The sequence below is a fragment of the Pyrenophora tritici-repentis genome, chromosome 9 (assembly GCF_003171515.1).
Source record: "Pyrenophora tritici-repentis strain M4 chromosome 9, whole genome shotgun sequence".
Lineage (NCBI taxonomy): Eukaryota > Fungi > Ascomycota > Dothideomycetes > Pleosporales > Pleosporaceae > Pyrenophora > Pyrenophora tritici-repentis.
The window spans coordinates 503,153-528,993 of record NC_089398.1 but is presented as its reverse complement, the minus strand read 5'-3'; the positions used below and the strand labels follow the sequence as shown (position 1 = coordinate 528,993).

Below are 25,841 nucleotides of genomic sequence, written 5' to 3'. Positions count from 1 at the left end.
CATTACTTGGCCGAAACCGCCGCCATCCACTTTTGCTCGTCCTTTTTGTCAAAGTGCAACAGCATCCCCAGCACGGGTATGAGTTGCTGTTGGTATTTCTTGTCTCTCTGTTCAAGGAATTGCAGCAGTACGTTCTTGAGGTACACATAGTCGACTGCCTCCGCAACAGCTCCGCCGCCCTTGGGTGTTGGAGACGCAAGTCGCGACCGCGTCGATTCGATCGATGATCGTGACGATTGGGCCATGGACTCGGGGCCCCGTGCTTTCATCGTTCGCAGTTCATCCGACATTGCCTACGGGGATTAGTATACACGGTGCAAAACTTCATATCAAGACATACCTTGCTTGACTTTTGGACCTTCTCCAACCGGCTCTGAGTCTCGTCGAAGGCGCGGCGCAAGTCGCCCTTTTCCTTCTCCAGTTCGTGCGCTTGCTTCTCGCTTTCGTCCAATGCGTCTCGCAGCTGGCTCATGGCGAGTCTGACCTCTGAAGCCTCCTCACTGGCTTGTGCCGCTCGTTTCTCCAGATCCTCGGTTTGCTTGCGAAGCTCCTTTTCGGCAATCACAAGATCCTCCTTGTCCTCTACAGCTCGTGCCTGTGCACGCTCAGCGTCGCGGACCTTTTGCTTCAACTCCTCGAGCTCGCGAGCCCGACGACGACTGAATGTGCTGACCTGCTCTTCAGCACGCTCGCGCTCTTCGACAGCAACATCAAGACGCTCTTGCATCTCGCGTACACGCGCATCAGCCCGGCCTTGCGCGTCGTTTAGTAGTCTTCTCATTGTCTCAGCTTCGCGTCCGCGCTCACTCAACAACCGATGTGCATCTGCGAGCTCTTCTTCCAAGCTTTCGCTCTTGGCGCGAATTTCCTTCATCTGAGTGCTGATTTCCTGTGTCTGATCTTGCATGCTGTTCATGAGGTCTTGAGCGCTCGCGTATTGAGCAGACTTTAGCTGGATGTCGTCACGTAGGCCTGCTGCTTCGCGTGTAATCTTTGCAACCTCTTCCTCGAGATCATGAATCTTCTTGCGTGATGTCTTGAGCTCCTCCTGGGCCTTGGCCAAGTCTTTTGTCAGTTTGTCTCGGCTTTCAATGACATCCTTTCGCTCCGTCTCGGAATTCTGGAGGTCTCGCTGAAACTTCTTGTTGCTCTCTTCCAAAGCTAGCCTCTGACTAGTCTCCTGCTTGATCTTTTCATTGAGCGTCTTGATCGTGCTTTCCTTTGTGGATAATTGCGAGCGGAAGTCGGCGACTTCAGACTTGAGATCCTTCTCACGGCTTTCCAATTTGCGGACCTCAGCCGTCTTGGTGGAGAGCTCGTCCTTGGTAGTGCGTAGCTCGGCAACCTCTTTTCGCAAAGAGGTCAGTTCGGGCTGTGCCTTTTGCAAGACCTCTCGCATGTCAGTCAGATCCTTGAAGCGAGACGCGGCAAGCTTTTCGGCGATTGATAGATCAGTCTGGAGCGTTTCCGCCTTGGTCTTGAGTTCAGTGAACTCGGCAGTCAAAGCTTCCCGCTCCTGCTGAGAGGACTCATTCGCTGCTTTACTAGTCTTAAGCTCCGCGATTTCAACCTCAAGTTTAGTCAGATTCTCCTGAAGCGCTGTCTTCTCTGCCTGCAATTGCTTGACCTTGTCCTTAGCTTCGGTATGCTCAAGACCATAGTCGAGGAGATCTTGGCGCAAGGTATCAATCTCCTCTTGCATATCTTCCTGGTCTTTGGCCTTCTTTCGGAGTAAATCAATCGACGAGGACTTCTCTGCAACCTCGCTCTGCAGCGTCTCAATCTCAACCACCTTCTCTTCCAAGTCCGATCTGAGTTGCGCGACGTTCTTCAGGGCTTCTTCCAGCTGGGATGGCGAGAACTCTGCATCACGGGGGCTGAGCAGACCTTCGTCTCCGGCTTCACTTGGAGTGGCTTCCGGAGTCATTGCCCCGCTGGCCTCGGGTCCCTTTCCACCCTTCTTATTCTTCTTATTGCGGGCCCTCTTCTTCGCTGCCGCACTCTGGGTAGGAGTAGGTGGGGGTTGTAGGGTAGACTCGGTCTTGGCTGCCGGCTTCTCCGTGTTTGCTTTTGCTAGATCCTTCTTTGCTTGCTCAAGTTCAACCATTGTGCTATCACGTTTTGCCTCTGTGGTCTTGAGTTGCTCGCGAACCTTGGTAAGCAGGCCGTTCATGGTTTCAACCCGCTTTTCACTCTTCGCATGCGTGTCACGCAATTGCGAGAGTTCGGCGTGGAGCTCATTGACGCGGCGTTGGAGCGCTTGAATCTGGTCATCTTCAACAAGTCTCTCTCCCTTCTCGGCGTGCAACTCTTTCAGTTCCTTGGCTGTGGTCCTCAGCTTCTCCTTGAGCTCATTGATCGCAGTCTCGTTTTGCTTGTAGTCGGCCTTGTACTTGCGTAGGTCCTCCTCGGCCTTTTCGGCTCGCGTTGTGAGGTGTTCGATGATACTATTGAGTTCCTTTTCACGGTCGTCGGCGTCCTTTTGTAGTCGGTGGTGGGTGTCCTTGAAGGAATTCAGATCGTTGGAAGTAGTTTCCAAATTCTGCATAAAAGACTGGGCTGATTCTTGTGCGGTCGAAAGCTCCTCCTTGAGCGTCTTGTTCTCCTCCTCAAGCTTTCCAATCTTCTCCACACTCTCCTCGAGTTGTGACTGAAGGCGGGGTAATTCGCTGTCGTAGGAGAAGAAGTCTTCGGTTTCTTCGGTAGCCGCCGTTTCCTTGGACGCTTTTGATGCTGTAGAAGGCGCAATAGACTCGGTCTGGGTAGAGTCATCTTGTGGAGTCTCGGTGCTGGCGGGTGCTTGCGACTTGAGTGTCTCCACCTCTTCTGTAGCCTCCTTTGCGCGCTTCTCAGCATCCTCTAGCTTCTTATTAAGCTCGTCGCGCTCCTTAGAGACGCGCTTGAGTTCTTCCATGAGCATGTCGCTTTTGACGTTTAGTTGACCCAGGTATTCGACAAACGCGCCAGTGTCGGTGATGGAAGTAAGGGGAGTATATTCGCGTAGGGAGCTTTCAAAGGCATCGATGGTGCCCACTCTGGCATGTGCGATGCGGTACGACCGAAGTAGTTCTAGAAATGGGATTAAGCTTGGCGCATTCACTTCAAGTACTTTCAGACGAGAGGTCCATACCCGTGTATTTAGGTTCCAACTTATCCAGTCTGCGCAATCGTTGTCTGATTTCGGGCGGAATCTCTGGTGGCTGCTCTGGCTTCTCTTCCACTTTGGCAGGTGGCGCCTCCTCGTCCTTGTTGCCTTCGCCATTCTCGGCGCTGACATCGGCAGGTGGCGCCTCCTCCTTTGGTTGCGGTGTCGCTGCCGGACTTGGCTGGTCATCTTCCTCTCCTATGACAAACTCCGGGTCAAACTCAGAGGGATCAGGGCCCTTGCCAGCTGGCGCAGCCTTGCTGGAGTCGGCATCCTTGGACCGTGCAGCTCGTGTCGCGGGGGAAAGGGTGCGTGAATTAGAGCGTCGCGCCGAAGAAGATGATCGCGACGGGGTGGTGGGCTGGGTAGCTTTTTGGCGAGCTTGCTCTTCTGCTATCCTCGCGTCTATGGCTCCCCGAAGGCGCTGTATTCAATCAGCCTCACTACCATGTAACTTGGACGAGGGCGCGGTACCTGGAACATGGTGACGGTATTGATGGAATTATGAAAGAGAAGAAGAAGACATGGGCCTGAGGATACCTAATTATTTGTCCTAATAGTAAAAGCAAGACCGAAACGTTCGTTGGAAGTGAACACTATTCTGACACGTTCTGGGGTTTGACGGGGCACGTTAGCACGGATGCATACCCATCACCCATGCCGCCTGCGCCCATGGTCCCGCTAGGATCAATCTTCGGTAAACTAGTCAAATCCCAACTTTTTCCCACCATCGTCTTCCCCACCACAACGACAATCTTGCGCAATGGCGAACGTAGAGATTTCGCTGCCGTTGCCCGTCCTGCCTGAGGGATGGGCCGGCGAAAAGGACTTCAAGGCCATCGGCCAGCTGAGTGATGCAACCGACCGCAATATTGAGCCTGTTGGCCCGCACTTCCTGGCATATGCCCGCAGAGTACGTTTTCGAATTGACGCCACTTGTATGCATCACTAATAGTATTTCCCTCTGCAGAAGCGACACAAGCGCACATTCTCCGAAGACGACCGCATTCAGGCCCAGGCCAATGTCAAGAGTGTTGAAGAGGAGGACCCCGACGATGTCGACGAGCCTGAAGACCCTCTGATGTTGCAGCGTGAGGCCAAGGACTGGAAGGTGAGACTGGCTTCTCTATCTAATTCTAGAACCCTACTAATACTCTATCAGTCCCAAGATCACTACGCTGTGCTCGGCATAACCCGCTACCGATGGCGCGCCACCGACGACCAGATCAAGCGCGCACACCGCAGGAAGGTGCTCAAGCATCATCCCGACAAGAAGGCAGCCAAGGGTGGAACCGAAGACGACCAATTCTTCAAGTGCATCCAAAAGGCCCACGAGGTTTTGTCCGACCCAGTCAGGAGGAGGCAATTCGACTCGGTCGACGAGGGCGCTGAGGTTGAACCACCTTCCAAGAAGGAGACGCAAAAGGGCAACTTCTACAAGCTCTGGGGCAAGGTCTTCGAGGCCGAAGGACGCTTCTCCAACAAGCAGCCAGTTCCCAAGCTTGGCAACGACAAGAGCACCAAGGAGGAGGTCGAGCACTTTTACAACTTCTGGTACAACTTTGACAGCTGGAGGACATTCGAATACCTTGACGAGGACGTCCCCGACGACAATGAGAACCGCGACCAGAAGCGTCACGTCGAGCGCAAGAACACGGCTGCCCGCCGCAAGAAGAAGACCGAGGACACTGCACGTCTGAGGAAGTTGGTCGACGACGCATTGGCCCTGGATGAGCGCATTAAGAAGTTCCGCCAGGCTGAACACGCACAAAAGAACAAGCGTCGTCTCGAAAAGGAGGCGGCACTGAAGCGCGAAGCTGAAGAGGCCGAGGCCAGGAAGGCTGAAGAGGCCAAGGCTGCAGCTGAGAAGGAGGCCGCTGAGAAGGCGGCCAAAGCTGACAACAAAAAGGCAAAGGAGGCGGCCAAGAATGCGGCTAAGAAGAACAAGCGTGTTGTCCGCGGTGCTGTCAAGGACGCAAACTACTTCCATGGCGCCGGAGACGCACCTGCTTCTCAAGTTGAAGCTGCTCTCAACGACGTCGATCTCCTCATCACAAAGATGGACCACGAAGAATTGGCCGAGTTGACTAGCAAGCTCAACAACGTCAAGGACGCTGGTAAGATCAAGGAGATTTTCACCGAGGAGGCCCAGCGTCTCATTGGCGCTGCGAAGCTCACACAGGGTGAGCTCAGGGCCCTGGTTTAAAAATGCCGCATCTTCACCCACTTCTTGATAGACATGTAGACTTGACTCGGATAACGACAATTGATGCTTACGATGCCTGTGCCAACTCTTTCCATCCTTTTTCCATTCTCTATTAGTCCTCGCTCCCCCTTGCAAGGCCCCCACTTCTTCACATGTGTCCGACGCATCGCGCGGGTGCTTCCGCGCAGGGCTGGGAGGTGATGGCGGGAAGCGCGACACACGACCAAGGAGCCAAGCACTGCCGTCACCGGAACGGGCTGTACGTGAACACCTACAAAGTTGGTCTCGATCCTTGATTTCGTCTACGAAACGCACACGACTCTTCACTCTTCTACGCATCCATATCCCACAATCCCTTACCCCGCAAGCCGCTCCCCCGCGCCAAGGGCAGTTTTGCGACGCACAGCAGCACCGATCGTGCGCAAGCCCACGGTCCAGCAAGTTGTCGCAGGAGCTCTCATTTACATCCGGCTCGTCTGCCATTGGGCTCACCGGCAGACCTCGTGCCTATAATATCAAGCCGACACCACTATGAGCGCTTCCCCCACGTCCAAAGACGGCCGACATGCGTCCCCGGCCCCCAAGTCCATAGCCCTTCCCGGGAGTCCACTGGCGAGTCCACTGGGGAGTCCGCTGCTGCATCCAAACGGCGTGAAGATTGCACAGGACGAAGTACGGCGGCCGTCAATCCAGTTTCTGGCACACCGGAATGCATCGCTACCCAGAGGTACTCCAAGGCCGCGTGAACGAAGAAGGCTGTCGTCACCGCCGCCTCCGCCGTAAGTACCGGCGCGCATGCACCTGCGTCTTTGGCCATATCAGCTGACCTGTTTACAGAGTCTTCCAGCCTCGTGTATCGTTCGACACCTTCGACAAACCCGCAGACTTCATTGAAGAGAGTTCATTCACATTAATCGCCAAGCACAAGGACTATGAATACACCAAGCGCTCACGGACCTTCTTGTGCGGTTTCGACGAGAACGAGTATTCCATATTCGCGCTGCAGTGGCTCATTAGCGAGCTAGTCGATGACGGCGACGAAATCGTGTGCCTGAGAGTAATGGAAAAGGAAGATGCAATAGCCAACGACCGCAGTGTAGAGACGGGGCGATATCGCGTGGAGGCCGAGAAGACCATGTCCGAGATACAGGCCAAAAATCACGACAACAAGGCCATCAACCTCATACTGGAGTTTTCAATAGGCAAGGTCAATAAGGTGATCGATGATATGGTATGTTTGAGTTGGTTATAGAGTGGCCACAATTAACAGCGGGTAGATAAATCTCTACGAGCCTGCAATTCTAGTTGTCGGAACGCGCGGCAAGAGTCTTGGGGGCTTCCAAGGTCTTCTTCCTGGTAGTGTCTCGAAGTACTGTCTACAGCATTCGCCCGTTCCAGTCATCGTTGTTCGCCCAACGTCTAAACGGGACAAAGCGAAGAGCAAACGCTCAAATGACCCTGACCGGCAGACGTACAGGGATATCATTGCAAAGAGTGAAGGTCTTCCAGATTATCACAGCCCGCGCAATAGCTATTTTGTAAACGAGGACGAAGCAGCGACAATTGCAGCGGCAGCACCTACACCGAAGCTTGTCGTAGATGCACATCCTTTGGCTCAGGTCGAACATGCGCAAGACAGTGACGATGATGCAGACACTGGAAATAACACGCTAATTAGGGATGGCCTGCGAAGTCCGGGCCCGATGATGAAGAGCCCGCACTTGCAAAATCTCGATAGCCCAGAGCTGAGTAGCCAGTCGAGCAGCGAGGACGAAGATGAGCAGGGCGCACCATCAACTAAATCTGGAACAACTGCTGTGGATGAAGATGTGGGTGCAACGGAAAAGTCGAGCGGCGGGGAGGCGGATGCAGAGGGCCGAAAGAGCTCCATGTCGTATGTGGATAGTCTTACGAGTGAGGCTCAGCCAAAGGCCGACGCGCCGAGGGAGTCAGGGGGCGCATAGTCTTGTATAATACCCATTTGATATCTCTGAGATTACAGCCTGACACTTGATGCACGGCAGTGTGTGGCAAGTTCCTTGAAGACCCCAGTATGATCGCCGTAATGACGTTTCGTGTGGCGGCGTTGCCGCAAGGTGCATGCGCGTTCCTGGCGCCGAGTCTGTCCCTCAGTTGCGTAACCTTGAGATCTTACACGATCACAGAACCGTGGATGTGTCAACGTATCCTTACCGTGCTGTCCCAGTCAATGGATGCACGCACGTCGGACATAACCAGGACGAACTGGCAGTAGCAAACACCATCCATAGCCTCCAAATCACCAAACCGCCCATCCGATGATTTCAACCCTCGAAGACGATTGCGACGAGTGCATGCCGGACTATGTCTTGCACCGTAGTCCCATGACAATCGCCATCTCAGCGCTCCCTTTCATCCTTACTTTTCTTGTCGTCGCCTTTGTCGTCTCGCATAAGTTGTTCCCGATCCTCTCAGGCCACACGCATCGCAAAGCGCATCATGATGGCGCCCGGTTGCCTGGACTGGCCCCACGGGAGAGAGCCCCAGTTTTGAAGCAGCTCCGACCAAATGCCCGAATCATTGCGAACATGATTTTCGCGACAAACTTCGCCCTTTCCGCCGTCTTGGCCGAGCTCATATTGTGCGAGATATCAAATACCGTGAATCGCGCCACGCGAACCCTCGCCCTAAAAATCACCCTTCCGTCGCTGCTGTTCCTTTTGGTTGTCGCAACCCCAGCTGTCATCTTGCATTCGGTGATATCAGGAACTGGACTGGACATCACCGGCGAACAAAAGGGCCGGCGCAGGGCAGCATGGGTTCTGGAGTTGTGTGGGCTTGCAGCATGGCTCGCTGGCTTCTGGTATATCGGTAGAGGGATGCTTGGCTCGTACCTGCATCTAGAAGAACAGGAGCATGACCATTCATTCAGTGAGGGCTGTCTGGAGAGGATAGGTATAATTGGCATCAGCTTGATGGCCTCACTAGCAGGATTCGCAGCCATTTCTGCCATGTGGCATACTTTTGGTGTCAAATACCGCCCAGTAAGTCGACTATCCTGTTGATCCCACTCCTTGATACTAATCATTGCAGGTTTCCGAATCAGACATTGCTCGAAAGCAGGCTGGTATACAGGCCACCAATGACATGCTATTGACGAAAGAGAGTCGACTTCGAGCTGTTGAGCGCAAGCTCGCCGACAACCCTCAGCCAGGTTTTATGGGCCGCGTAGTAGGATCGATTCGAGGCAACCCGGATATGCAAGAACGGAGCACCCTGCAGCTGGAAATCCAGGGTCTTGAAACCATGCGTCAGACTCTCCAGAACTCTTTGACAGTCCTGCGAGCCAGGCGCCAGTCTCAACTACGATCGTATACCGCTCATGGACGTGTATGCAACATAATTAACTATGGCTTCGCTGTATACTGCGCGTATCGCATTGCCGCCACCACCGTCTCTACCCTCCGCCGCTTCTCCTCGCCCAATGCAAGCTTTTCAAGCAGCGACCCGATTAACAATTTCCTTGCGTTACTAGCGAAGCACTGGGACCCGACCATCGATCGAGTGGCTTGGAGTCGCACAATTTCTTTCCTACTGTCTGGTGTCATGCTCCTTTTGTCTTTTAATAGTGTCCTACAGACTTTTTTCCTATTCGCGAGGGTCGTGCCTGGTCTCTTGCATCACACAAAGACCAATTTCGCACTCATAATTTCTCAGATTGCAGCGACATATGTCATCAGCTCTACCTTGCTCCTTAGGAGTAACCTACCACCCGAGATGAAGAACAAGATTGGGGATGCATTGGGTGCACCGCTAGAACCAGGCTTCACCGAGAGATGGTTTGAAGGTTGGTTTCTGGCCGCTAGTGCAGCGACAATCATAGGTCTCTGGCTTGGTAAACGGCTCAAGGGAGGGGAATGGGACGATGATGGAGATGCAGGGGATGCAGATATGGAAATGGGGAAGCGGACCACGTAGTCGTCGTCATTTCACTAGTATAGTATAGTCCACCAAATTTCCAACCTTTCCACCGACTATCGAGAAACCTGAAATGCCGTAATCTTTCACCATCGAGATTAGGAAAACAGGCTGAGCCCGATGTGTTGAACGATAACAACCACCGGGCAGCTGTGCATAGCCGTTCCCGCTAAAGCATGCAACACCCGCCGCTTGCTAAGCTACCCACATGAAGCGCGCCTGGCCTCTAAGCACGCGCCATGCGCAGCGTTTGATGAGGTTGACGTCGATGTTGCCCGATTGAGTGTGTTTCGCGCCGTGACGTCAGATGTAGTGGGGCAGCTTTGGCCGATGAAAAGAGTCGAGGGGCTGCAGTCTTGCTTGCGAGTTTAAACAATACACCTACATCGAACAAATTCTCGAGGTATGTGCAGACGTGGAAGCAAAATGATTTGGGTAGTCATGGCTAATTAATACATAGATCTCTACAAACCTCAACGTACGCATCCTATCCATCTCTATCACCACGCATCGCCATCGCCATCGCCATCGCCAACTTTCTCCCTCACAAACACCAGACTAACAACACACCCGCAGTCTCCCAACCCCCTCAACCAAACCAAACCAAACAACCCCCAAACACAACAACAAACCCAAAATGTCTGCCCCCAACGCCGGTCGTCAGTCCCCCGACCCAGAGCGCCAGTCCGGTGCGCAAGCAGGCCAGATCGCCGACAACGTCAACGCACAAGGTGCCGGTCCCAAGGAAGGCGCTGAGAAGGCCAGCGACAACACAAAGGAGAGCCTGAGCTCTAACCCTGAACACCCGCTGAAGGAGCACAGCGAGGAGACTACTTCGAAGAAGGTTTAGAGGGATGGGGTGTGTTGAGAAGGATGATGCGTGGTGGATGCATGGATGGATTGTAAGACCTGGTAGTATGGAATGAGGTACCTGGGCAGTCTGAAGGATGAGATAAATTAAATCATGGTCTCCAAACTTTGTTGTGTTGGTGCGGGTTGTGTTGTGCTGTCTGCTTACCTGCCTGCTTGTCTGCTCTCGCAAAGAAGTCGTGATACTAACTTCTCTTGCTACTCGCGCTCATTCCTCACAAAGCAATCTCATATCCACAAGATCCAATCTTTGCGCAAAAGTTATCAAAGCGATGATGTAACAAGTGTTGTAGTCTCGGCAGTCTTACCCTCCTAGCCGTTCTGCGCGCTTACGCAACCATGCTTCCCACGATCTGTAGTCCGCTACAGCTACCGTGGAAAAGATACCCCTCACCCCACCCCACTACCTTCACCCCTCCCTCCCAACCACACCACCCCCATTCTCTCCTCTCACCCGCCTAACCCTCCAAGACTCCTGTCCCTATCCCTCCCATCTTCATCCTTTTTGTCTAACAATATAATTTCAATAACCACAAAATCCCCCATCATCAACACGGGCGCTTGGGTGAGTCACAATCACATCTTTGTCTATGAAAGAATAAAGGTCTAACAGAAATTCAGTCTAGGGGTATGATTTTCGCTTCGCATACTTTAAATGTGCGTACTTGTGAAAGGTCGTGGGTTCAATTCCCACAGCGTCCATATTTTTTGGCTTTTTTTTTTGCAATCAGGGTTGGAGGGGGGATGGAGGAGGTGATGAGCTGGGGATGAGAGGTAGGTAGGTAGGAAGGATTTTTTTGTGAAGGGATGGCGAGGGTAGAGGTTCGATAATGTTCGAATGCTTTATTTAAGTAGAGTGTGATGTATGTATGTTTTATTACTATGTTAAATGCATATCTGTGTTGCACACAAGCAATGGTAGCAAGCCGCTTGTACATTTAACTTGTAGCTGTCACCTATCTCTATAACTCCTTCTTCTTCCTCATCTAGACTGGCCTGGAAATTGGTTCTATCGGACCAACCCTGGCAAAATTTAACCCACTTTGCGATATACTCCATGGACTCTTCGGGTAGATCCTTTTGCATGGGTAGAAAGGCCCGATAATTTGTAGCGGCCTATTGAGCTGTGTCCACCAGCAACTGTTCCCCGATATGCAACATTTCACCCAACTGCTTCTGTGTATCCCAGAATATTTGGATCGTGGAGACTACCCAGCTCTTGACGTAAAAGCCTCGGAGATACTCCTATACCGCCTTTCTGACACGAGAACACTGACGAAGTAATCATGGCTGACATTGTTCGCCTTCGCCACATGGTCCCTGGGATAGGAAGTTGTGTCCTGCCAGTTTGCACAGTCCTTGCGACCTCGAATGACCACCTCGAGGGTCTGAATTACTAAAAGAAGAAAGGAAGCGCTCTTTTCGTTCACTATAGCTTTGGCTAGCGGTGAACTCCTTGATAGTCACTTGGTATGTCGAAGAAGCAATCTACACTAAACTGGACTTCTTTGCCGTCTTCCTGGCTCTGCTCTTGAGTCCGCCCCAACCTTTTGTTACGATGTCCTAATCACTGCCATCAAATAGCCGGTCGATAGTTCCCATGGCTCGGAATATCTCTGCAAGCCACTGGACAAAGCTCGCAATGCCTTTCTTGTACTGCGGTACGTGTCATTGAATGTGCAAGTCCCATCTTGGTTCGATAATGACAAAAGCGTGTATCGATGTTCTTGCGATAAACGCAATATACTGCAAGACTCAAACAAAGTATGGAGAACTTGCATGTGGCAGAATGGTGTGCGCGGTCAAAGTGAGACGACCACAATCGCGGAATCACGTGCAAAGGTAAGTGGGCAAGACCCTTTGAGTGAAAGATTGTATGGAGATTGTATGGAGATCAAACATTGTCAATTTGCGTTTGAATGCTCCGGTGCGAACAAGCTCCGTGCCCTTGTCTCATCTTGGTTTCGCCACTGCGATGCCAGAGTAAAGATACGCCAGGGGTAAGAAGTGGCCAAGTTGAAAACCAGCAAAATGTCATGGTAAGATGGAATAAGAAAGAGGATATGACTAACAATGAGAGTTTTCGCCATCTTTTACAAAACTTCCACGCGGAAAGAGGTTGACCACAGCAGGTAGAGGGTTCAGTTTTATCAGGATATAAGAATCCAGATACTTCGTAGAACTGAATCCTGATATACCAGCCCACCTAGACTTCCCAATTGGTGCCTGCCCAATTGAAAAAGCCATGTTTGCGAAGCTCTTGAAGAAGTCTCAGGCCTGTCTCATGGCCAATCAAGTATGTATTGCGGGCTTCTCCACTCACCCGTGAGACGAGGGCATGGTGGGTTCAGGCAAAGTTTGATTTGCAAAGGAAACGGCACGATCAACCTGCCAGGCAATTACACGACCATCGAAGCATGCAAGACATGATGTCTGAGGGGGGCGATCAATTGAACGATGATAGTTTAGGATGACGACCAATGTAGTATTCCTAGACTCCGCAACAATCAATTCAATCCGGTCACTCTCCTAGACCCACTTACCTATCTAGGTAGGGCTTAAACTCCTATAGGTAACTACTAGGCTTAAAGCGGTAATCAATCAATCCAATCTGAACCTTCTAGGACCCACTTAATTGATTGTTGCGGACTGTGAGTATTCCCGTAGAAGCCGGACAAAGCTTCGTAGATTGGGATCGAACAAGAACACAGAGCAAGGGTCTGAAACGCTTGCAGGTAGGATTACTGGACCGTAGTGGCTTGGCGAACAAGAATGATTGTACGCCAACATATATAAGTTGGAAGAGTTTCAGACTGTGTTTGCCTGTGGTAAATCAGGTCATGGCGCGTCATCGCGTAACACAATACTAGCGATCTCAGGCAGGGATACACGAGGCTTACCGCTTACAGCTTACCCCACTTCGCGTGTTGGCAACATTACCGCGCGCCACTTTATCATATATGTGCTGCCTGCTGCCTGCTACCTACTGTCTGCAGCTTTGTTAACTTGCAAACTTGCAAACATTGCAGAAGTACTTATACCGCATTACGTTGGTCTTTTTCCTACATACTCATTTATCCGTTTTAGCGTCGTTCGTAGACTAGGTGCTACGCGTCGCATCGTGCCCTGTCCGAAAGCCTCACTAAGCCATTCATCAAACATGTCAAACGCACCGCGAGGTGGCGGCGACAGAGGCCGCGGTAACTTCCGTGGTGATCGTGGGGGAGGTCGTGGGGGAGGAAGAGGTGATTCCGGAGGTCGTGGAGGAGGAAGAGGTGATTCCGGAGGTCGTGGAGGAGGAAGAGGCGATTTTGGGGGTCGTGGAGGAGGAAGAGGCGATTTCGGAGGTCGCGGAGGAGGTGACAGAGGAGGAGGCAGAGGAGGTGGCGGAGGGTTTGGCGGAGGGGGTCGTGGTGGTCCAGTCCCTAATGAGGTTTTTGCGTAAAACGAACCTGGTCCAGTATGTTGTTAATGGCTCGCTAATGGTATATCTAGGAACCCAGGAGTCATTAATCCCAAGGTCGCAAAGGTTGAAGATGCCATGCATCCGATCGCGAAAAAGACTCTCGATCTTGGCAGCTTGAAGTTGTCCGAAGGGAATCCAACCCGTCCAGGGTATGGCACCAAGGGCATCAAGGTTGAGCTTACGGCCAACTATGTCGAGTTGCTGCCCCCTTCAAATATGGTGCTATACAGATACGATATCGATGTGTCTCCAGAGGCGACTGGCAGGAAGCGCCATCGTCTTGTTGAGCTTCTTCTCCAAACACCGGAGATGACGCCATACAAAGGGAGCGTGGCTACTGATTTTCGGTCTACAATGGTCTCCAAGACGAAACTGAAGCATGACGAAGATGTCATCGAGGTTCAATACCGGTCTGAAGGCGAAGACGATCCCGCGGCGAACGCAGCTGTCTACAAAATCCGTGTCAAATACACAAACACCTTGAGTGTTGGCGATCTCGTCGATTGGATGAACTCCACAAACACTGCCGAGTTTGGAGATAAACAGGACATTACACAGGCGCTTAACATCTTCATTAATCACTACGCCAAATCAGCCAAAACACTGGCAACGATTGGCTCGTCCAAGAGCTTCTCCCTTGGTCAGAACGCCACCAAAGGAGACCTCGGTTCTGGCTTAGAAGTCATCCGCGGCTTCTTCTCAAGCGTGCGTGTCGCAACTTGCCGTATCCTCGTCAATATCAACGTCAGCCATGGTGCATTCTACAATGCGGGTTCTTTGCCAGCACTAATGAACAGTTACGGAACCCGCAACACCATCGCCTTGGAAAAGTTCCTCAAGCTTGTTCGTGTTCAAACCTCGCATCTGGCGGAGAAGAAGAACAAGGCTGGTCAGGTCATCCCTAGGGTAAAGACGATATTCGGACTTGCAAGAAAGGATGATGGCCACAAGCTCGCCAACCGACCACGTATCACCAAGCATGGTGCAGGTGCCAAGGAGGTAGAGTTCTGGCTTGATGGTGAAGCTAGTGCCCCAGCACCCAAGCCAGGAGCGGAAGGCGCCAAAGGAAAGGGAAAGAAAGTCCCAACCAAAGGGCCTGCAACGTCTGGGAGGTACATCAGCGTGTTTGACTTCTTCAAGCAGAGTATGTTAGTGAGACACGGTATCATGATCTTCCACTGACCGCGATTTAGCCTACAACAGGGTCCTGAAGAATCCAGAACTACCGGTGATCAATTGCGGTAACCGCGAGAACCCCATGTATCTGCCAGCAGAAGTCTGCAACGTTGTCCCAGGTCAGCCGTCCAAGGCAAAGCTCGACGGCTCTCAGACCCAGCAAATGATTCGTTACGCTGTTCGTAAACCATGGGAGAATGCCAGGTCGATTCAAAATGAAGGGATAGCGACTGTCGGATTGGATGCGAACACGAACCTACTTCTTGTACGTATAGCTTGTCATGTCTCATCCGCTCAACTAACTCCGCATAGCGCTCATTCGGTCTCCAAGTCGGCCCAGGACTTATCAAGGTCCCTGGTCGCATCCTGAACGGCCCCAAGGTCATCTATAAAGGCAACAAGACGGCCGATCCACGCTTCGGAAGCTGGAATATGATAAACATCAAGTTCAACACTGGCTCAACACTTGCAAAGTGGTCCTACGTGATGATCTCACTTCCATACGCGCGTGACTCATTCGACTCGAATGGTTTGATGCGTGTCATGCAAGAATTTCACCAGGGCTTGATCAAGATTGGCCTGACTGCCAATGCGCCATTACCAGGTCAGCGCCTCCAGCTGCAGAATCCAGACGATTCAAATCTCGGCCCATTCTTGAAACGCGCTGCTGATGGATTGGACCTCTTGTTCATCGTTTTGCCCGAAGCCAACATACCGCTGTACAAGCGTATCAAGTCGATCGCCGACAAAGAATATGGTCTGCACACCATCTGCTCTGTTGGCTCCAAGCTCGCCAAGGATCGCGGGCGGGATCAATACATCGCAAACGTGGCCTTGAAGATCAACCTGAAGCTGGGCGGGATCAACCAGATTGTTGAGAACAAGAACCTAGGCATAATTGACCAGAACAAGACAATGGTTGTGGGTATCGACGTCACCCATCCCTCGCCTGGCTCTGCGTCCAATGCGCCTTCTGTCTCGGCCATGGTGGCTTCCGTTGATAGGTTCCTAGGTCAGTGGCCCGCGACGTTGCGCATCCAACGCGGGCGACAAGAGAACGTGGACGCTCTCGGCGAGATGTTCAAATCACGTCTCAGCCTGTGGAAGACCAAGGGCAAACACACTACCCTTCCCGAGAACATCCTCATGTACCGTGATGGTGTCTCGGAGGGACAGTACGACATGGTCCTTGCGCAAGAACTTCCCCAAATACGCAAGGCATGCGAGGAAACGTACCCGGCGACCGACACCAAGAAGGGTCTTCCACGCATCACAATTGTCATCTGTGGTAAACGACACAAGACTCGTTTCTACCCGACCAAAGACCAAGATTGCGACAGGTCCGGTAACACCAAGCCCGGCACTGTTGTTGATCGCGGTGTAACAGATGCGCGAAACTGGGATTTCTTCCTCCAAGCTCATGCCGCGCTCCAGGGAACTGCCCGCCCTTGCCACTACTACATCGTTCACGATGAAATCTTCCGTCAGATCTACGCGAAACAAATCCCACCACCTTTTGGCAACATTGCGGATATCGTGGAGGATCTTACGCATAACATGTGTTACTTGTTTGGTCGTGCGACAAAGGCCGTAAGTTTGTGCCCACCGGCGTACTATGCCGATTTGGCGTGTGAGCGTGCTCGCTGCTATTTGGCCAGCCTGTACGATACGCCTACGCCTAGTGCAGCGCAATCTCTTGCTGGTACTTCAGTTGCTGGAGGCGCTGGGGCTGCGCCTGATGCGTCTGATGTGCAGATTCACCCGAAGCTCAGAGATACCATGTTCTACATTTAGTGTGTATGTAAGATCATGGAGAAGGGAAGTTGAGAAAGACTTGGAGACGTCGCATCGCAGATAGGGAAGTTGATTAGATGAAGAAATGAAACATTCGTTGCTACCAAGAAGCTGCATAACAGCCAAATACATTCATTTACACTGAAATCTTTCCCTTCCACTAGACCTCTCTCATAAGCAATCTATTCTCTCAATATCTAGTAGTCTTGAACACATAGAAAGTAACTCTTTAGGAACATATTGAGACAGTCAACCAGAAAATAAATTGGGGAATAAAGATACACAAGTGTACACACACCAGATCGCACCGCGTACTCCTTCACTGCGACGCACTTGAAAAAGAATCCCCTGGCTTCTCCACGCTCTACCGAATCAACAACTACAACCCCTACTCCTGAATCCAACACGCCAAATCTGTCCACTGCTTCTTCGCCCTACGCGCAACCGGCAGCGGAAACACCGCCAACTGCGTCTGCTGCCTCACCCTAACAAACCTCACACAAACCCTCTTGTTCTTGATACACTCATCACACGCGCCCTCCTGATCCTGACCACTCATGCGTCTCGGACTTGGCTTGTCGCTACGCAGAACAACGTAGTTATTAACGCAAGTCTCGGTGGTCATGATCGCATCCTGGTTCGCTAGCATCTCTTTATAGCGCTCCCTGTGTTCGTCGGTGGACAGGTAGTCCGAGGTGAAAGATGCGCAGATGGCGGCGTGGAAGAAGGTGGGGAGTTCGGTGGGGGGAGCGGGGCGGCCGGTGATGTTTTGGACGGTTCTGTAGTCGACGCTTTCTTTGGGGAACCAGATTATCATGGGTATTGCGGCGAGGAGTTCGAGGGCTGCGGGGGCGATGGTGAGGGAGTGGGTGGATTGGATTTCTTGTAAGATGGTGTCTGTGTAGAGAAGTTCGACTAGCTCTGCGGCTATGGTCTGGTTGACTTCGTTGCAGTTTATGGGGACGAGTATGTGGGGTAGTTTGAACTGTGGTGGTTTGCGGACTAAGGGTTAGGTTTTGTATAATCTCTTGTATGGCGGTGATGTGGGTGTGGGTGCTGGGCGCTTTGGAGGTCGGGGTACTCTTGGATGAGCTCCGGAAAGTGGTGCTGGGCTGTTCTTTGCTCTTTGGCGGACAGATTCCAGGTCCAAGGATACACTGGAGCAGCGTACACCATCTCGTTTACGGGGGCGTAGCACCTCTGGATCAAGCATATGCGGCTGGAAAGATTGTGGCCCATCCGTGGGCGGCGGACCGTATGGAGAATGGTATACAAAGTCCGATCGTGAGTTCAATGTTGGATCCAGCTGTGGGTCCAATTGTAGATTTGGCTGTGATTCCAACTGCGGATCCAAATGTAGATCTGACTGTGAGTGCAAGTGTAGATCTGGCTGTGTGTCAAACTGCGAATCCAACTGTGGATCTAACCGAAAGTCCGATTGTGAGTTCAATTGTGAGTCTAGCTGTGGATCTGGTTGCGAATTTAACTGTAAATCTTGCTGTAAGTCTACCTGCGGATCAGGTTGGAAGTTCAACTGCTGATTCAGCTGTGAGTCCGACTGTTCATCTGGTTGCAGATTTGACTGCGTATCGAACTGTGAGTCTACCCGTGTATCAGGTTGTGAGTCTGCCTGGGGTTCAGGCCGTGAATTTGGCTGTGAATCTACTTGAGTATCGGGGTGCGACTCCAGTTGCAGATCCAGCTGTGAATCTAATTGCGTCTTGACGGGTTCTTCCGACTGCGTCTTTATGGGCGAGTCAGGCTCCGTTTTTATCACAAATGGGACTCGCGCCTTTTTTACATCAGGGTTCTGTATCTCTTGGACATCTGGGTCTTGTGTCTCTTTTACATCTGGGTCCTCTGTCTTTTTTACGGTGGCCCGCGTCTTTCTTACGTCTGTAGTCCTTATCTTCTTTGCTTCTGTGACCCGCGTCTTCTTACCATCTCGGGCCTGCGTCTTTTTTACCGCTGCACCCCTCACTTTTGTTATACCTTTAAAAAATGACGCGTTAGAAAGATACATGCACGGTGAGAACAGTTGTAGCATCCCACGTACGTCGCTCCGGCGGCGCCAAGACAATGATATTATCTTTATCATCGCCCGGCTCCTTTTTAACCTTGACACTCCCATCTTTGGTCGCATCATCATCGTAGTTGGACTGCGGGTCCCGCACAATTACATCCAAGATAGTTATGGCAATGTCTTTCAATGCGCCTCGTGCAAACTCGCGACCCACACCATGTTGCACGACTCGTTGCAGGTCGGCGTCGCTGAGGCTCTGGAGTAGGCTTCTGCGCGAACTTTCTAGCGTCTTGTCTTCGGAGAGCGCGAGAAGCGCTTTGAGATAGGAATTCACGGGTGCGGTCATAGGAGGGGTTTGTTGGCGTGTGTGAAAGCGCCAATTGAGGGGGAAGGGTGTTTGTGATGGTTTGATGGGGCTGAAACACGATTTCGCGTTGGATCATCCCATCGGGGTTCGGCGCGGCAAAATTGTATCGCCGGGCGGTTACTCCGAACGATATTGCAGACATAAACTGGGTAGATGTAACTTCACCACATATAAGAAGATGAGAAATTGTCAAAGTTGAGTTGGAAATTGATGTATTTCATATGGCATTATTCTCCATCTCGTCACTGGCAACTACCACATGGGCAGTTCCACATATTACGTCACCCTCCCGGCGTCGTTTAACTTACCATATGAGGTTCGGTTTGACTTGCCATCCGATAAGTATCCGGTTTGACTTACCATCCGAGATTCGGCTGCGCGATGAAGTCATACACGAATACCTGCTCAAGCAACGGATCCGTCTCATTCTATCGTACTTTATTAGCGATGCGAATGACGGCGATGCGTAGAAAACTTACCTTGAGTCTATCATGTCCAGGATCAAGATCGAATTGTTGTCGTGACGCCTCATCCTGATCACTAACGTCAGATCATTCGGTCCAACAGCACAATCATCGCACATACCTTGAACATCACAGTGAACCCCATATCCCAGATGCTCTCCCTCTTCACGTTCGTCAGGTTTAGTGGGGTATCTAACGGACGCCCGCCCTTTGGTGGTTCGGCGAGTAACTCCGGATGCTCGGCGTAAAGGGCCATGAAGGCGGCTGCGCGGTCGCCCTTTTGCTCGGCGGTAACATCGGGTTTGAAGCGGAATGTCGCTATACGCGTTACTTGAGGCGATGAACAAGCTTCCATGTCGCCTTTCTGTTTGCTGTCTATATCGAGTGTGGCGTGTGTGAATGCAGCACCAATTGCAAGGAGAGACGTGATACGGAAAAGCATTGTCTAGAGGAACAGAGGCGTCCCTTAATTGAAGATCCGCGGCAAGTTATACCTCCTCGCAGCGGTGTGCTAATGGCGACAGCGTCGCTGGCATGCCAAGGTGGCTTTACAGACGGCGTACATGAGGTTGTTACACGCGAGCGGAGAGCCGAGATCAACGTCACTTTCTACTTTACGACCGAGTACGATAACAGTGACAGACATTCATTCTCATTATATCTAAACTCCGACATCAAATGGGCAAATTGAAGCCCTCATATTCCTCCAAACTTCCAAACTTTCTAATACTCAATTCTATTGCAGGCATGTAAGAGCCTTGAAACTCCGCCTACCCTGATCATGAACCGGGAACTGTGGCGCGCGCTCACAGCGAGACGACAACGTCTCTACAAGTCACCTTTGGACTTCTTGTTGGCGGGCTTAGGCTCGGAGGTGTCGTCGTCACGAGAGCGCTTGCCCAAGGTGACATCCTCAGGAACCATTGGCTCAGACTGGGCGAGGGGCGAAGACCGACGAGTGTGGGCAGCGGAGACGGGGGTCTTCTTCGTCCGAGTGGCAGCATCGGCAGGGCGAGAACCGTTCGCAGGCTGGGAGGACTGAGCAGAGTCGACCGTGTAGACAGTGTCCTGGGTTGAGGGCAACGACTCATGAGACTGCGAGAAGATGACATCGTCCTGGGTTGACGTCTCCTGAGTAGAGGTAGCCTGAGTGCCGTCTAGGGCGTGACCGGTGATCTCGGTGGTTGGGATAGACAGGACGGAGGTCTCAGTGTCTCCAGAGACATGAGACTCGGCGTCAGAGTTGTCCGCCTCGACGGTTGGAGACGTGTTCGCCTCTGAAGCTGGAACTGGAGCAAGGTGACCAATATCCTGCTTGAGAATGTCAGTCTCTGCCATCTTGATAGCGCAGATATTAGTGGCACACACCTCAGCGGCCTTCTCCCCAGCATCCTTCATGGACATCGAAGAGTTTGGGTACACGGTGAGATCAACATCTGGCAGCATCACGGCGAAGGTAGGATCCTCATGAGACCAGTAGAATGACGTGTTGCAGTCACGCGGAGCGCCATACTTTGGCAATCCAGGATACTCATAGGTCTTCTTCGCTGTGGTTGGCACAGTGCTAAATGAGGTGGAACTCATCGTGTTCTGGATATCAACCACCGGAGGTGGCTGAGCATGGGCAGGGGGTGCGTTGAAAGTAATCGTGACTGCCTGATAGCTGGCCATGATGACTTCGTACACTTCAACTGCAGTGTTACGATTGATGTGGATGCCGTTCGTTACGAGGAGGTTCAGCACTTCCCTAAACGTCTCTTGAGGTGACTGCGTGGCAAGGTGGAAGTCTGGAAATATTAGTATGATGTCGACCAGTAGAAAGCCTTGATAATGCGACTTACGACCAGGTGGAATTCGAAATTGATCCATTGTATAGTACCAAGGGGTCGAATATATACCTGCTTCCAGTAAGTATTCGGAGAATGAACAGTTGCCAACGTCTGACTTACCAGTGAGAAGGGATGTGGGTTGAATTGTCCAGTTCGAGTGTTGCGCTGCTGGAATCGGCAGTGGAAGAAAAAGCGGTGGGGTGGGCTGCTTATATACACATGAGCGAGAGCTAAGAGCTAAGCACGGGCCAATTGGTTCGAGTGAAAGAGTGAAAGTAAAGTGGCAGAGGTGGACGAGCTACCATAAATCACGCGAGTCACTGACATGGTGGCGGTCAACAATACCTAGACGCGAACCAATAAACCTGGCTAATATAGACCGTGTTTGATTGTAGCAGCGGGATGGGGGCAAAATCACTTATTCTCACGACATGCGTTGCGTAGGAGGGTAGCAACCTATTGGGTGGAAAGAGCCGCACCACGACGATTGCGGTCAAGCGCTGGGCCAATCACTCTCCAAGTGCTGTAGGAACAGCAGGACATGGCCATGCCCAGGTGACCCGACCCGACCCCGCCAAACTGACATCGGGAATTCCCTGAAAGCTGCAGCCTTACCCGCCTCCACAAAGCTTGGTTACGCCCCACACAATGAGGTCAACGGGAACCAGCCTTAACTACAGTTGCTGACCCACCCTGCATCGTGAACTGCGGTTCAGCCACACAAATCATCAAGTAAATTAGCGAGGCAGCAAACGCCCAACCTTGGGTGATTTACTGCCCACCGCGCCTATTAACGCAGTTAAAGTCCTGCACGAACCCGCACTTGAAGACCTGCGTTGCATATGTCACTGGCGTGAATGATCAACGAACTGTACTGACCTTGTCACGTGAAGGGCACTCATGACAAGTCACTCGTAGTGAGACTATGTAAAATTACCTTCTACGGCATTTTCTCCCGCGCGCTCTCTACCTACCTGGACTCAACAACGCCTGCAAACGCACCAACGAACAACGTCAACGTCAATGAACACCCACGGAAACGAATACACCTCTGCCGCCGCTTGCTTCTGACCTTCTCTTGGATCATTGTATCCTCCAAGCTAAGCTAATATCCTTAGAATCACCGCATCGCGGGACCAGTGACACCAGATACAATGGTGGATAAGATGACGCGCCGGAACACAGAAAGAGGCCGTCCACAAAGGCGGACATCAGAGCGACCACTCGCGCCAGAGCTGCCATCTCCATACAGCAACGACAATGCCACCCCCAATTTCTTCGATGGCAACACGGCACCACGCCAAGAACCCCGTTCCCGACTCGAACTTCTCGAGGAGGCATTGCAAGATCGGGTACAGCCCCAAGACAGTATCGGCGAGCTGGAGGAAGTGGCGGACGAAATATTCGAAGACGCAGATGACTGCTCCATCTCATCCTCACGGCCAGCTTCCCCCACAGAGCAAGACTGGGAAGAAGTAGAAAGTGACATACCCTCTTCACAAGTGAGTATCCAACTACATTACCATATCTTCTTCCTGACCACCCTAACTCTCAGCACCACGGGGAATCCTACCTCTTCCCTGGAACCTGGCCAGCCGCACTATCAGAAACAACACAAGCCTTGCGAGAAATCAACGCGGCAACATCTTCCTACTTCACCGCGCTCTCCCAATCTGGTATCGGCCGCGCCACATCAAGTATCAGCACCGCAGCCCTCTCCAGCACCAACAGCGCCGCCCTTGCACTGACAACCTGGGGTCTGGCCAAAACTGGATTCGGCACTCATGAACTGCCGCGTCCACTGCAGAAATGGGTCATGGCCAAGGAGGAGAGGGAGAAGCGGCGAGTGCAGAAGGAGGCGAGGAAGCGGAGGATAGAGATGGGTAGTGGGGTGTTTGAGGATGGCGGGGGGAGCTTTGTGTTGGGTACGAGGGAGGGGGGTGCGGATCTGTGGGAGGTGCAGGGGTTAAGGGAGAGTGAGGAGGTGGTTGATGAGAGTGAGGGCGAGGATGCGGCGATTACGGCGTTGAGGAAGTTGGATTGTGATGAGGAGGATGAGGAGGGTGGTATGTTGATGGGTTTGAATTTTGAGGACGAGGAAGATGAGGATTAAGATGGAGGTGAAGTGAGCCTGATATACTACAAGGGCTCATGACTTCTTCCTGTATAATTATAAACACACCTGAGGACCTCCATTCTCGTATAGGTCACAATAATATTTTAAACACAACGCAATAACTGCAAAAACTCTTTATCGCATTGGGGGTACTCGCATCATTGCAATGTAAACTTACATCATCACTATCTTACCGTATCCAAACTCTTTATCCAAGATTCCAAACCAACAAAACTTACAACCTCTCCTTCTGCAGACCCTTCCATCCCCACTCCTGCGCAATCATCTCCGCCGCACGCTCGCCAATACCAAGGACAGTCAACATGGGATTGATCGTCGGCATCTCAGGGAAAACACCCGCATCCGCAATCCTGACGCCCTTGAGGCCACGGACCTTGAGCTCAGGGTCCACAACAGCCTTGTCGTCCTTGCTTACATCACCCATCTTGGTGGTGCCTGCAGGGTGGTACACGGTATGCGCCACACGGCGGCCGTATTCTGACAGTTCCTCGTCGGTGGTGATTTTAGGTCCGGGAGCGACTTCGCGCTTGATCCAGTTGGAGAAGGGGGCCTGCTTTGCGATCTCACGTGCTGCCTTGAGACCGGCGACGATGGTGGCAGCGTCGTAGCCTTCAGGGTCGGTGAAGTAGCGGAAGTCTAGCGCGGGCTTGACGGTAGGGTCTGCGCTAGTGAGGTAGATGCGGCCGCGGGAACGGGGGCGGGGAATGTTGGGAGTCATGCAGAAGGCGTCAATGGGGGAATCGTATCCTAGCCTATTTTGGTTGTTAGCCACTTATACAAGTCGCGGGATAGCTGTGATTATGGCTTACCTTGCGGTGTTTAGGCAGAAGGGAATTTGGTAGCAGTGCATCATGATATCCGCAATGTCGCCATCGTCGCCTGCCGCATTGGGAATCTCGCGGCGTAGGAAGATACCTGCGTCAGAGTCCATGGTGGTCTGATTGGCGGGTACGGGCTTGTTCAGCTCCCACAGGATGATACTTTCGGGGTGGTCTAGCAAGTTCTCGCCTACCCCGGGGATATCCTTTACGACGGGGATGCCGAGGTCGGAGAGTTGTTGCTTGGGGCCAAGACCGGAAAGCAGCATCAACCTTGGTGTATCCACGGCACCTGCACACAGGATTGTTTCACAGCTGGGGCTAAGCGTGCGCTTCTCGCCGCTCTGGAGTGTAATGTCAACGCCAGTGACCTTGTCACCCGAGACATTGACCTTGCTGACCCACGCGTTGGTGAGCACAGTCAGGTTGTCGCGCTTCTCCTCGCCCCGGAGAATAGGGTGGATGTACGCTACACTAGCACTGCTTCGTCGACCGTCATCAGGGTTGTATGATACTGAGAAGAAGCCAACAGAAGGCTTGAGGGCACCCTTGGTCTTGATTTCGTGGTTGAAATCGTGGATGACGGGAATGTCCATGGCAGTCGAGCACGAGTCGATCCAGTCTAGACAGAGCTGATTTCGGTGCTTCTCGTGTACAGGCTGGACGGTGTTGCGAAGGTTGTCAAGCACACGCATAAACGTCTTGAAGCTCCAACCCTTGCACCCCTGTGCTTCCCATCTCTTGCAGTCGTACTCAAATGGCCTGAATGAGATCAGTGTGTTGTGTGATGAGCAGCCACCGAGCACCTTGGCACGCGAGTGTCGAATGTGAGAGTTGCCATTGGGCTGTTCGGTTGTGCCGTAGTCGTAGTCGAGCTCTCCTCCTAGGAGGTTGAGCCAGTCCTTGAGGAGCAGCACACGGTCATCCATAAAGTCGCTTGGGCCAGCTTCAATCAAGAGGACTTTCTTGTTAGGCAGATACTCGGTAAGACGCGAGGCAATGACACAGCCAGCTGTGCCTCCGCCCACGATGACAAAGTCATAAGTGGCATCCTTGGGGATCGAGGTCACTGTTTCGAAAGCCATTGTCGCGTGTGGATTGAGATGGGGGATGAAGATGCAGAAAGCTAGTAGCTTTTCACCTGTAGTTCTTACGTAGAGGCAAGCTTATATGTAAACTTTAGCGTCCGGGACATCGGTCGGAAACTCGTTGTTCTCTCAACGGACCGGGCGTCGCTATCGGGCAATCGGCAAAAGTTTGGATAGCGAATAGTGTGCTGTATGAGGCTGGGAGGCTGGTATGTCGTATGCCAGCTGCAAGATTTGTCGTTTGCCTTCCAGATAAGACCGTGCTAAAAGGGCCGTTTAGTGGTTGGACCGTAAGCTTGCACGTGCTCAAGCCACCTGCACAGTGCCGCAATGGTGTTGCAACAGCTGTGAAGTTGAGAATACGCGAATTAAACGGATGGAGGATTATAACGAATCATGTGGAATGATGTTGTCTATGGTGGTGTTCTGAAAAGCCCCAATAGGCGCGACTGACGCGTCCATGTCGTTCAACGACTCTCGGAAGAAAAAAGCTTGGATGGC

At 52.1% G+C, this 25,841-nt stretch overlaps 12 protein-coding genes across 12 annotated transcripts; 6 read left to right on the top strand and 6 right to left on the bottom strand.

Annotated features, from left to right (window-relative positions):
* Positions 1 to 2: 2 nt before the first annotated feature.
* Positions 3 to 3,628, bottom strand: PtrM4_145620 (Myosin-tail-1 multi-domain protein; the record flags this gene model as incomplete). Its single annotated transcript, XM_066109825.1, has 4 exons — positions 3 to 293; positions 341 to 3,069; positions 3,110 to 3,569; positions 3,620 to 3,628. The coding sequence occupies 4 exons, from the start codon at positions 3,626 to 3,628 to the stop codon at positions 3 to 5; spliced, it is 3,489 nt and encodes a 1,162-aa protein (XP_065959808.1).
* A 280-nt stretch (positions 3,629 to 3,908) lies between these two features.
* Positions 3,909 to 5,351, top strand: PtrM4_145610 (ZUO1, Ribosome-associated chaperone zuotin; the record flags this gene model as incomplete). Its single annotated transcript, XM_001938945.2, has 3 exons — positions 3,909 to 4,058; positions 4,116 to 4,256; positions 4,308 to 5,351. The coding sequence occupies 3 exons, from the start codon at positions 3,909 to 3,911 to the stop codon at positions 5,349 to 5,351; spliced, it is 1,335 nt and encodes a 444-aa protein (XP_001938980.1).
* A 531-nt stretch (positions 5,352 to 5,882) lies between these two features.
* Positions 5,883 to 7,315, top strand: PtrM4_145600 (UspA, Universal stress protein UspA and related nucleotide-binding protein; the record flags this gene model as incomplete). Its single annotated transcript, XM_001938946.2, has 3 exons — positions 5,883 to 6,130; positions 6,189 to 6,582; positions 6,629 to 7,315. The coding sequence occupies 3 exons, from the start codon at positions 5,883 to 5,885 to the stop codon at positions 7,313 to 7,315; spliced, it is 1,329 nt and encodes a 442-aa protein (XP_001938981.1).
* Positions 7,316 to 7,714: 399 nt separating this feature from the next.
* Positions 7,715 to 9,308, top strand: PtrM4_145590 (ABA-GPCR multi-domain protein; the record flags this gene model as incomplete). The annotated part of the gene is made up of 2 exons (XM_001938947.2): positions 7,715 to 8,374; positions 8,424 to 9,308. 2 exons carry the CDS (start codon positions 7,715 to 7,717, stop codon positions 9,306 to 9,308), a joined length of 1,545 nt encoding a protein of 514 aa, XP_001938982.1.
* Positions 9,309 to 9,945: 637 nt separating this feature from the next.
* PtrM4_145580 (uncharacterized protein) lies at positions 9,946 to 10,956 on the top strand (the record flags this gene model as incomplete). The annotated part of the gene is made up of 2 exons (XM_066109824.1): positions 9,946 to 10,152; positions 10,951 to 10,956. 2 exons carry the CDS (start codon positions 9,946 to 9,948, stop codon positions 10,954 to 10,956), a joined length of 213 nt encoding a protein of 70 aa, XP_065959807.1.
* Positions 10,957 to 12,245: 1,289 nt separating this feature from the next.
* PtrM4_145570 (uncharacterized protein) lies at positions 12,246 to 12,425 on the bottom strand (the record flags this gene model as incomplete). Its single annotated transcript, XM_066109823.1, has 1 exon — positions 12,246 to 12,425. The coding sequence occupies one exon, from the start codon at positions 12,423 to 12,425 to the stop codon at positions 12,246 to 12,248; it is 180 nt and encodes a 59-aa protein (XP_065959806.1).
* Positions 12,426 to 13,338: 913 nt separating this feature from the next.
* Positions 13,339 to 16,614, top strand: PtrM4_145560 (Piwi multi-domain protein; the record flags this gene model as incomplete). The annotated part of the gene is made up of 4 exons (XM_066109822.1): positions 13,339 to 13,619; positions 13,674 to 14,788; positions 14,838 to 15,085; positions 15,133 to 16,614. 4 exons carry the CDS (start codon positions 13,339 to 13,341, stop codon positions 16,612 to 16,614), a joined length of 3,126 nt encoding a protein of 1,041 aa, XP_065959805.1.
* Positions 16,615 to 17,002: 388 nt separating this feature from the next.
* On the bottom strand, positions 17,003 to 18,983 carry PtrM4_145550 (Vanabin-2 multi-domain protein; the record flags this gene model as incomplete). Its single annotated transcript, XM_066109821.1, has 3 exons — positions 17,003 to 17,599; positions 17,786 to 18,606; positions 18,671 to 18,983. 3 exons carry the CDS (start codon positions 18,981 to 18,983, stop codon positions 17,003 to 17,005), a joined length of 1,731 nt encoding a protein of 576 aa, XP_065959804.1.
* A 377-nt stretch (positions 18,984 to 19,360) lies between these two features.
* Positions 19,361 to 19,910, bottom strand: PtrM4_145540 (Dabb domain containing protein; the record flags this gene model as incomplete). Its single annotated transcript, XM_001938951.2, has 3 exons — positions 19,361 to 19,432; positions 19,484 to 19,537; positions 19,590 to 19,910. 3 exons carry the CDS (start codon positions 19,908 to 19,910, stop codon positions 19,361 to 19,363), a joined length of 447 nt encoding a protein of 148 aa, XP_001938986.2.
* Positions 19,911 to 20,296: 386 nt separating this feature from the next.
* On the bottom strand, positions 20,297 to 21,337 carry PtrM4_145530 (Tymo-45kd-70kd multi-domain protein; the record flags this gene model as incomplete). The annotated part of the gene is made up of 2 exons (XM_001938952.1): positions 20,297 to 21,255; positions 21,310 to 21,337. The coding sequence occupies 2 exons, from the start codon at positions 21,335 to 21,337 to the stop codon at positions 20,297 to 20,299; spliced, it is 987 nt and encodes a 328-aa protein (XP_001938987.1).
* Positions 21,338 to 22,451: 1,114 nt separating this feature from the next.
* Positions 22,452 to 23,410, top strand: PtrM4_145520 (PcoB, protein involved in copper resistance; the record flags this gene model as incomplete). Its single annotated transcript, XM_001938953.2, has 2 exons — positions 22,452 to 22,799; positions 22,853 to 23,410. 2 exons carry the CDS (start codon positions 22,452 to 22,454, stop codon positions 23,408 to 23,410), a joined length of 906 nt encoding a protein of 301 aa, XP_001938988.2.
* Positions 23,411 to 23,648: 238 nt separating this feature from the next.
* On the bottom strand, positions 23,649 to 25,337 carry PtrM4_145510 (BetA, Choline dehydrogenase and related flavoprotein; the record flags this gene model as incomplete). Its single annotated transcript, XM_001938954.2, has 2 exons — positions 23,649 to 24,186; positions 24,244 to 25,337. The coding sequence occupies 2 exons, from the start codon at positions 25,335 to 25,337 to the stop codon at positions 23,649 to 23,651; spliced, it is 1,632 nt and encodes a 543-aa protein (XP_001938989.1).
* Between the last annotated feature and the right edge of the window lie 504 nt (positions 25,338 to 25,841).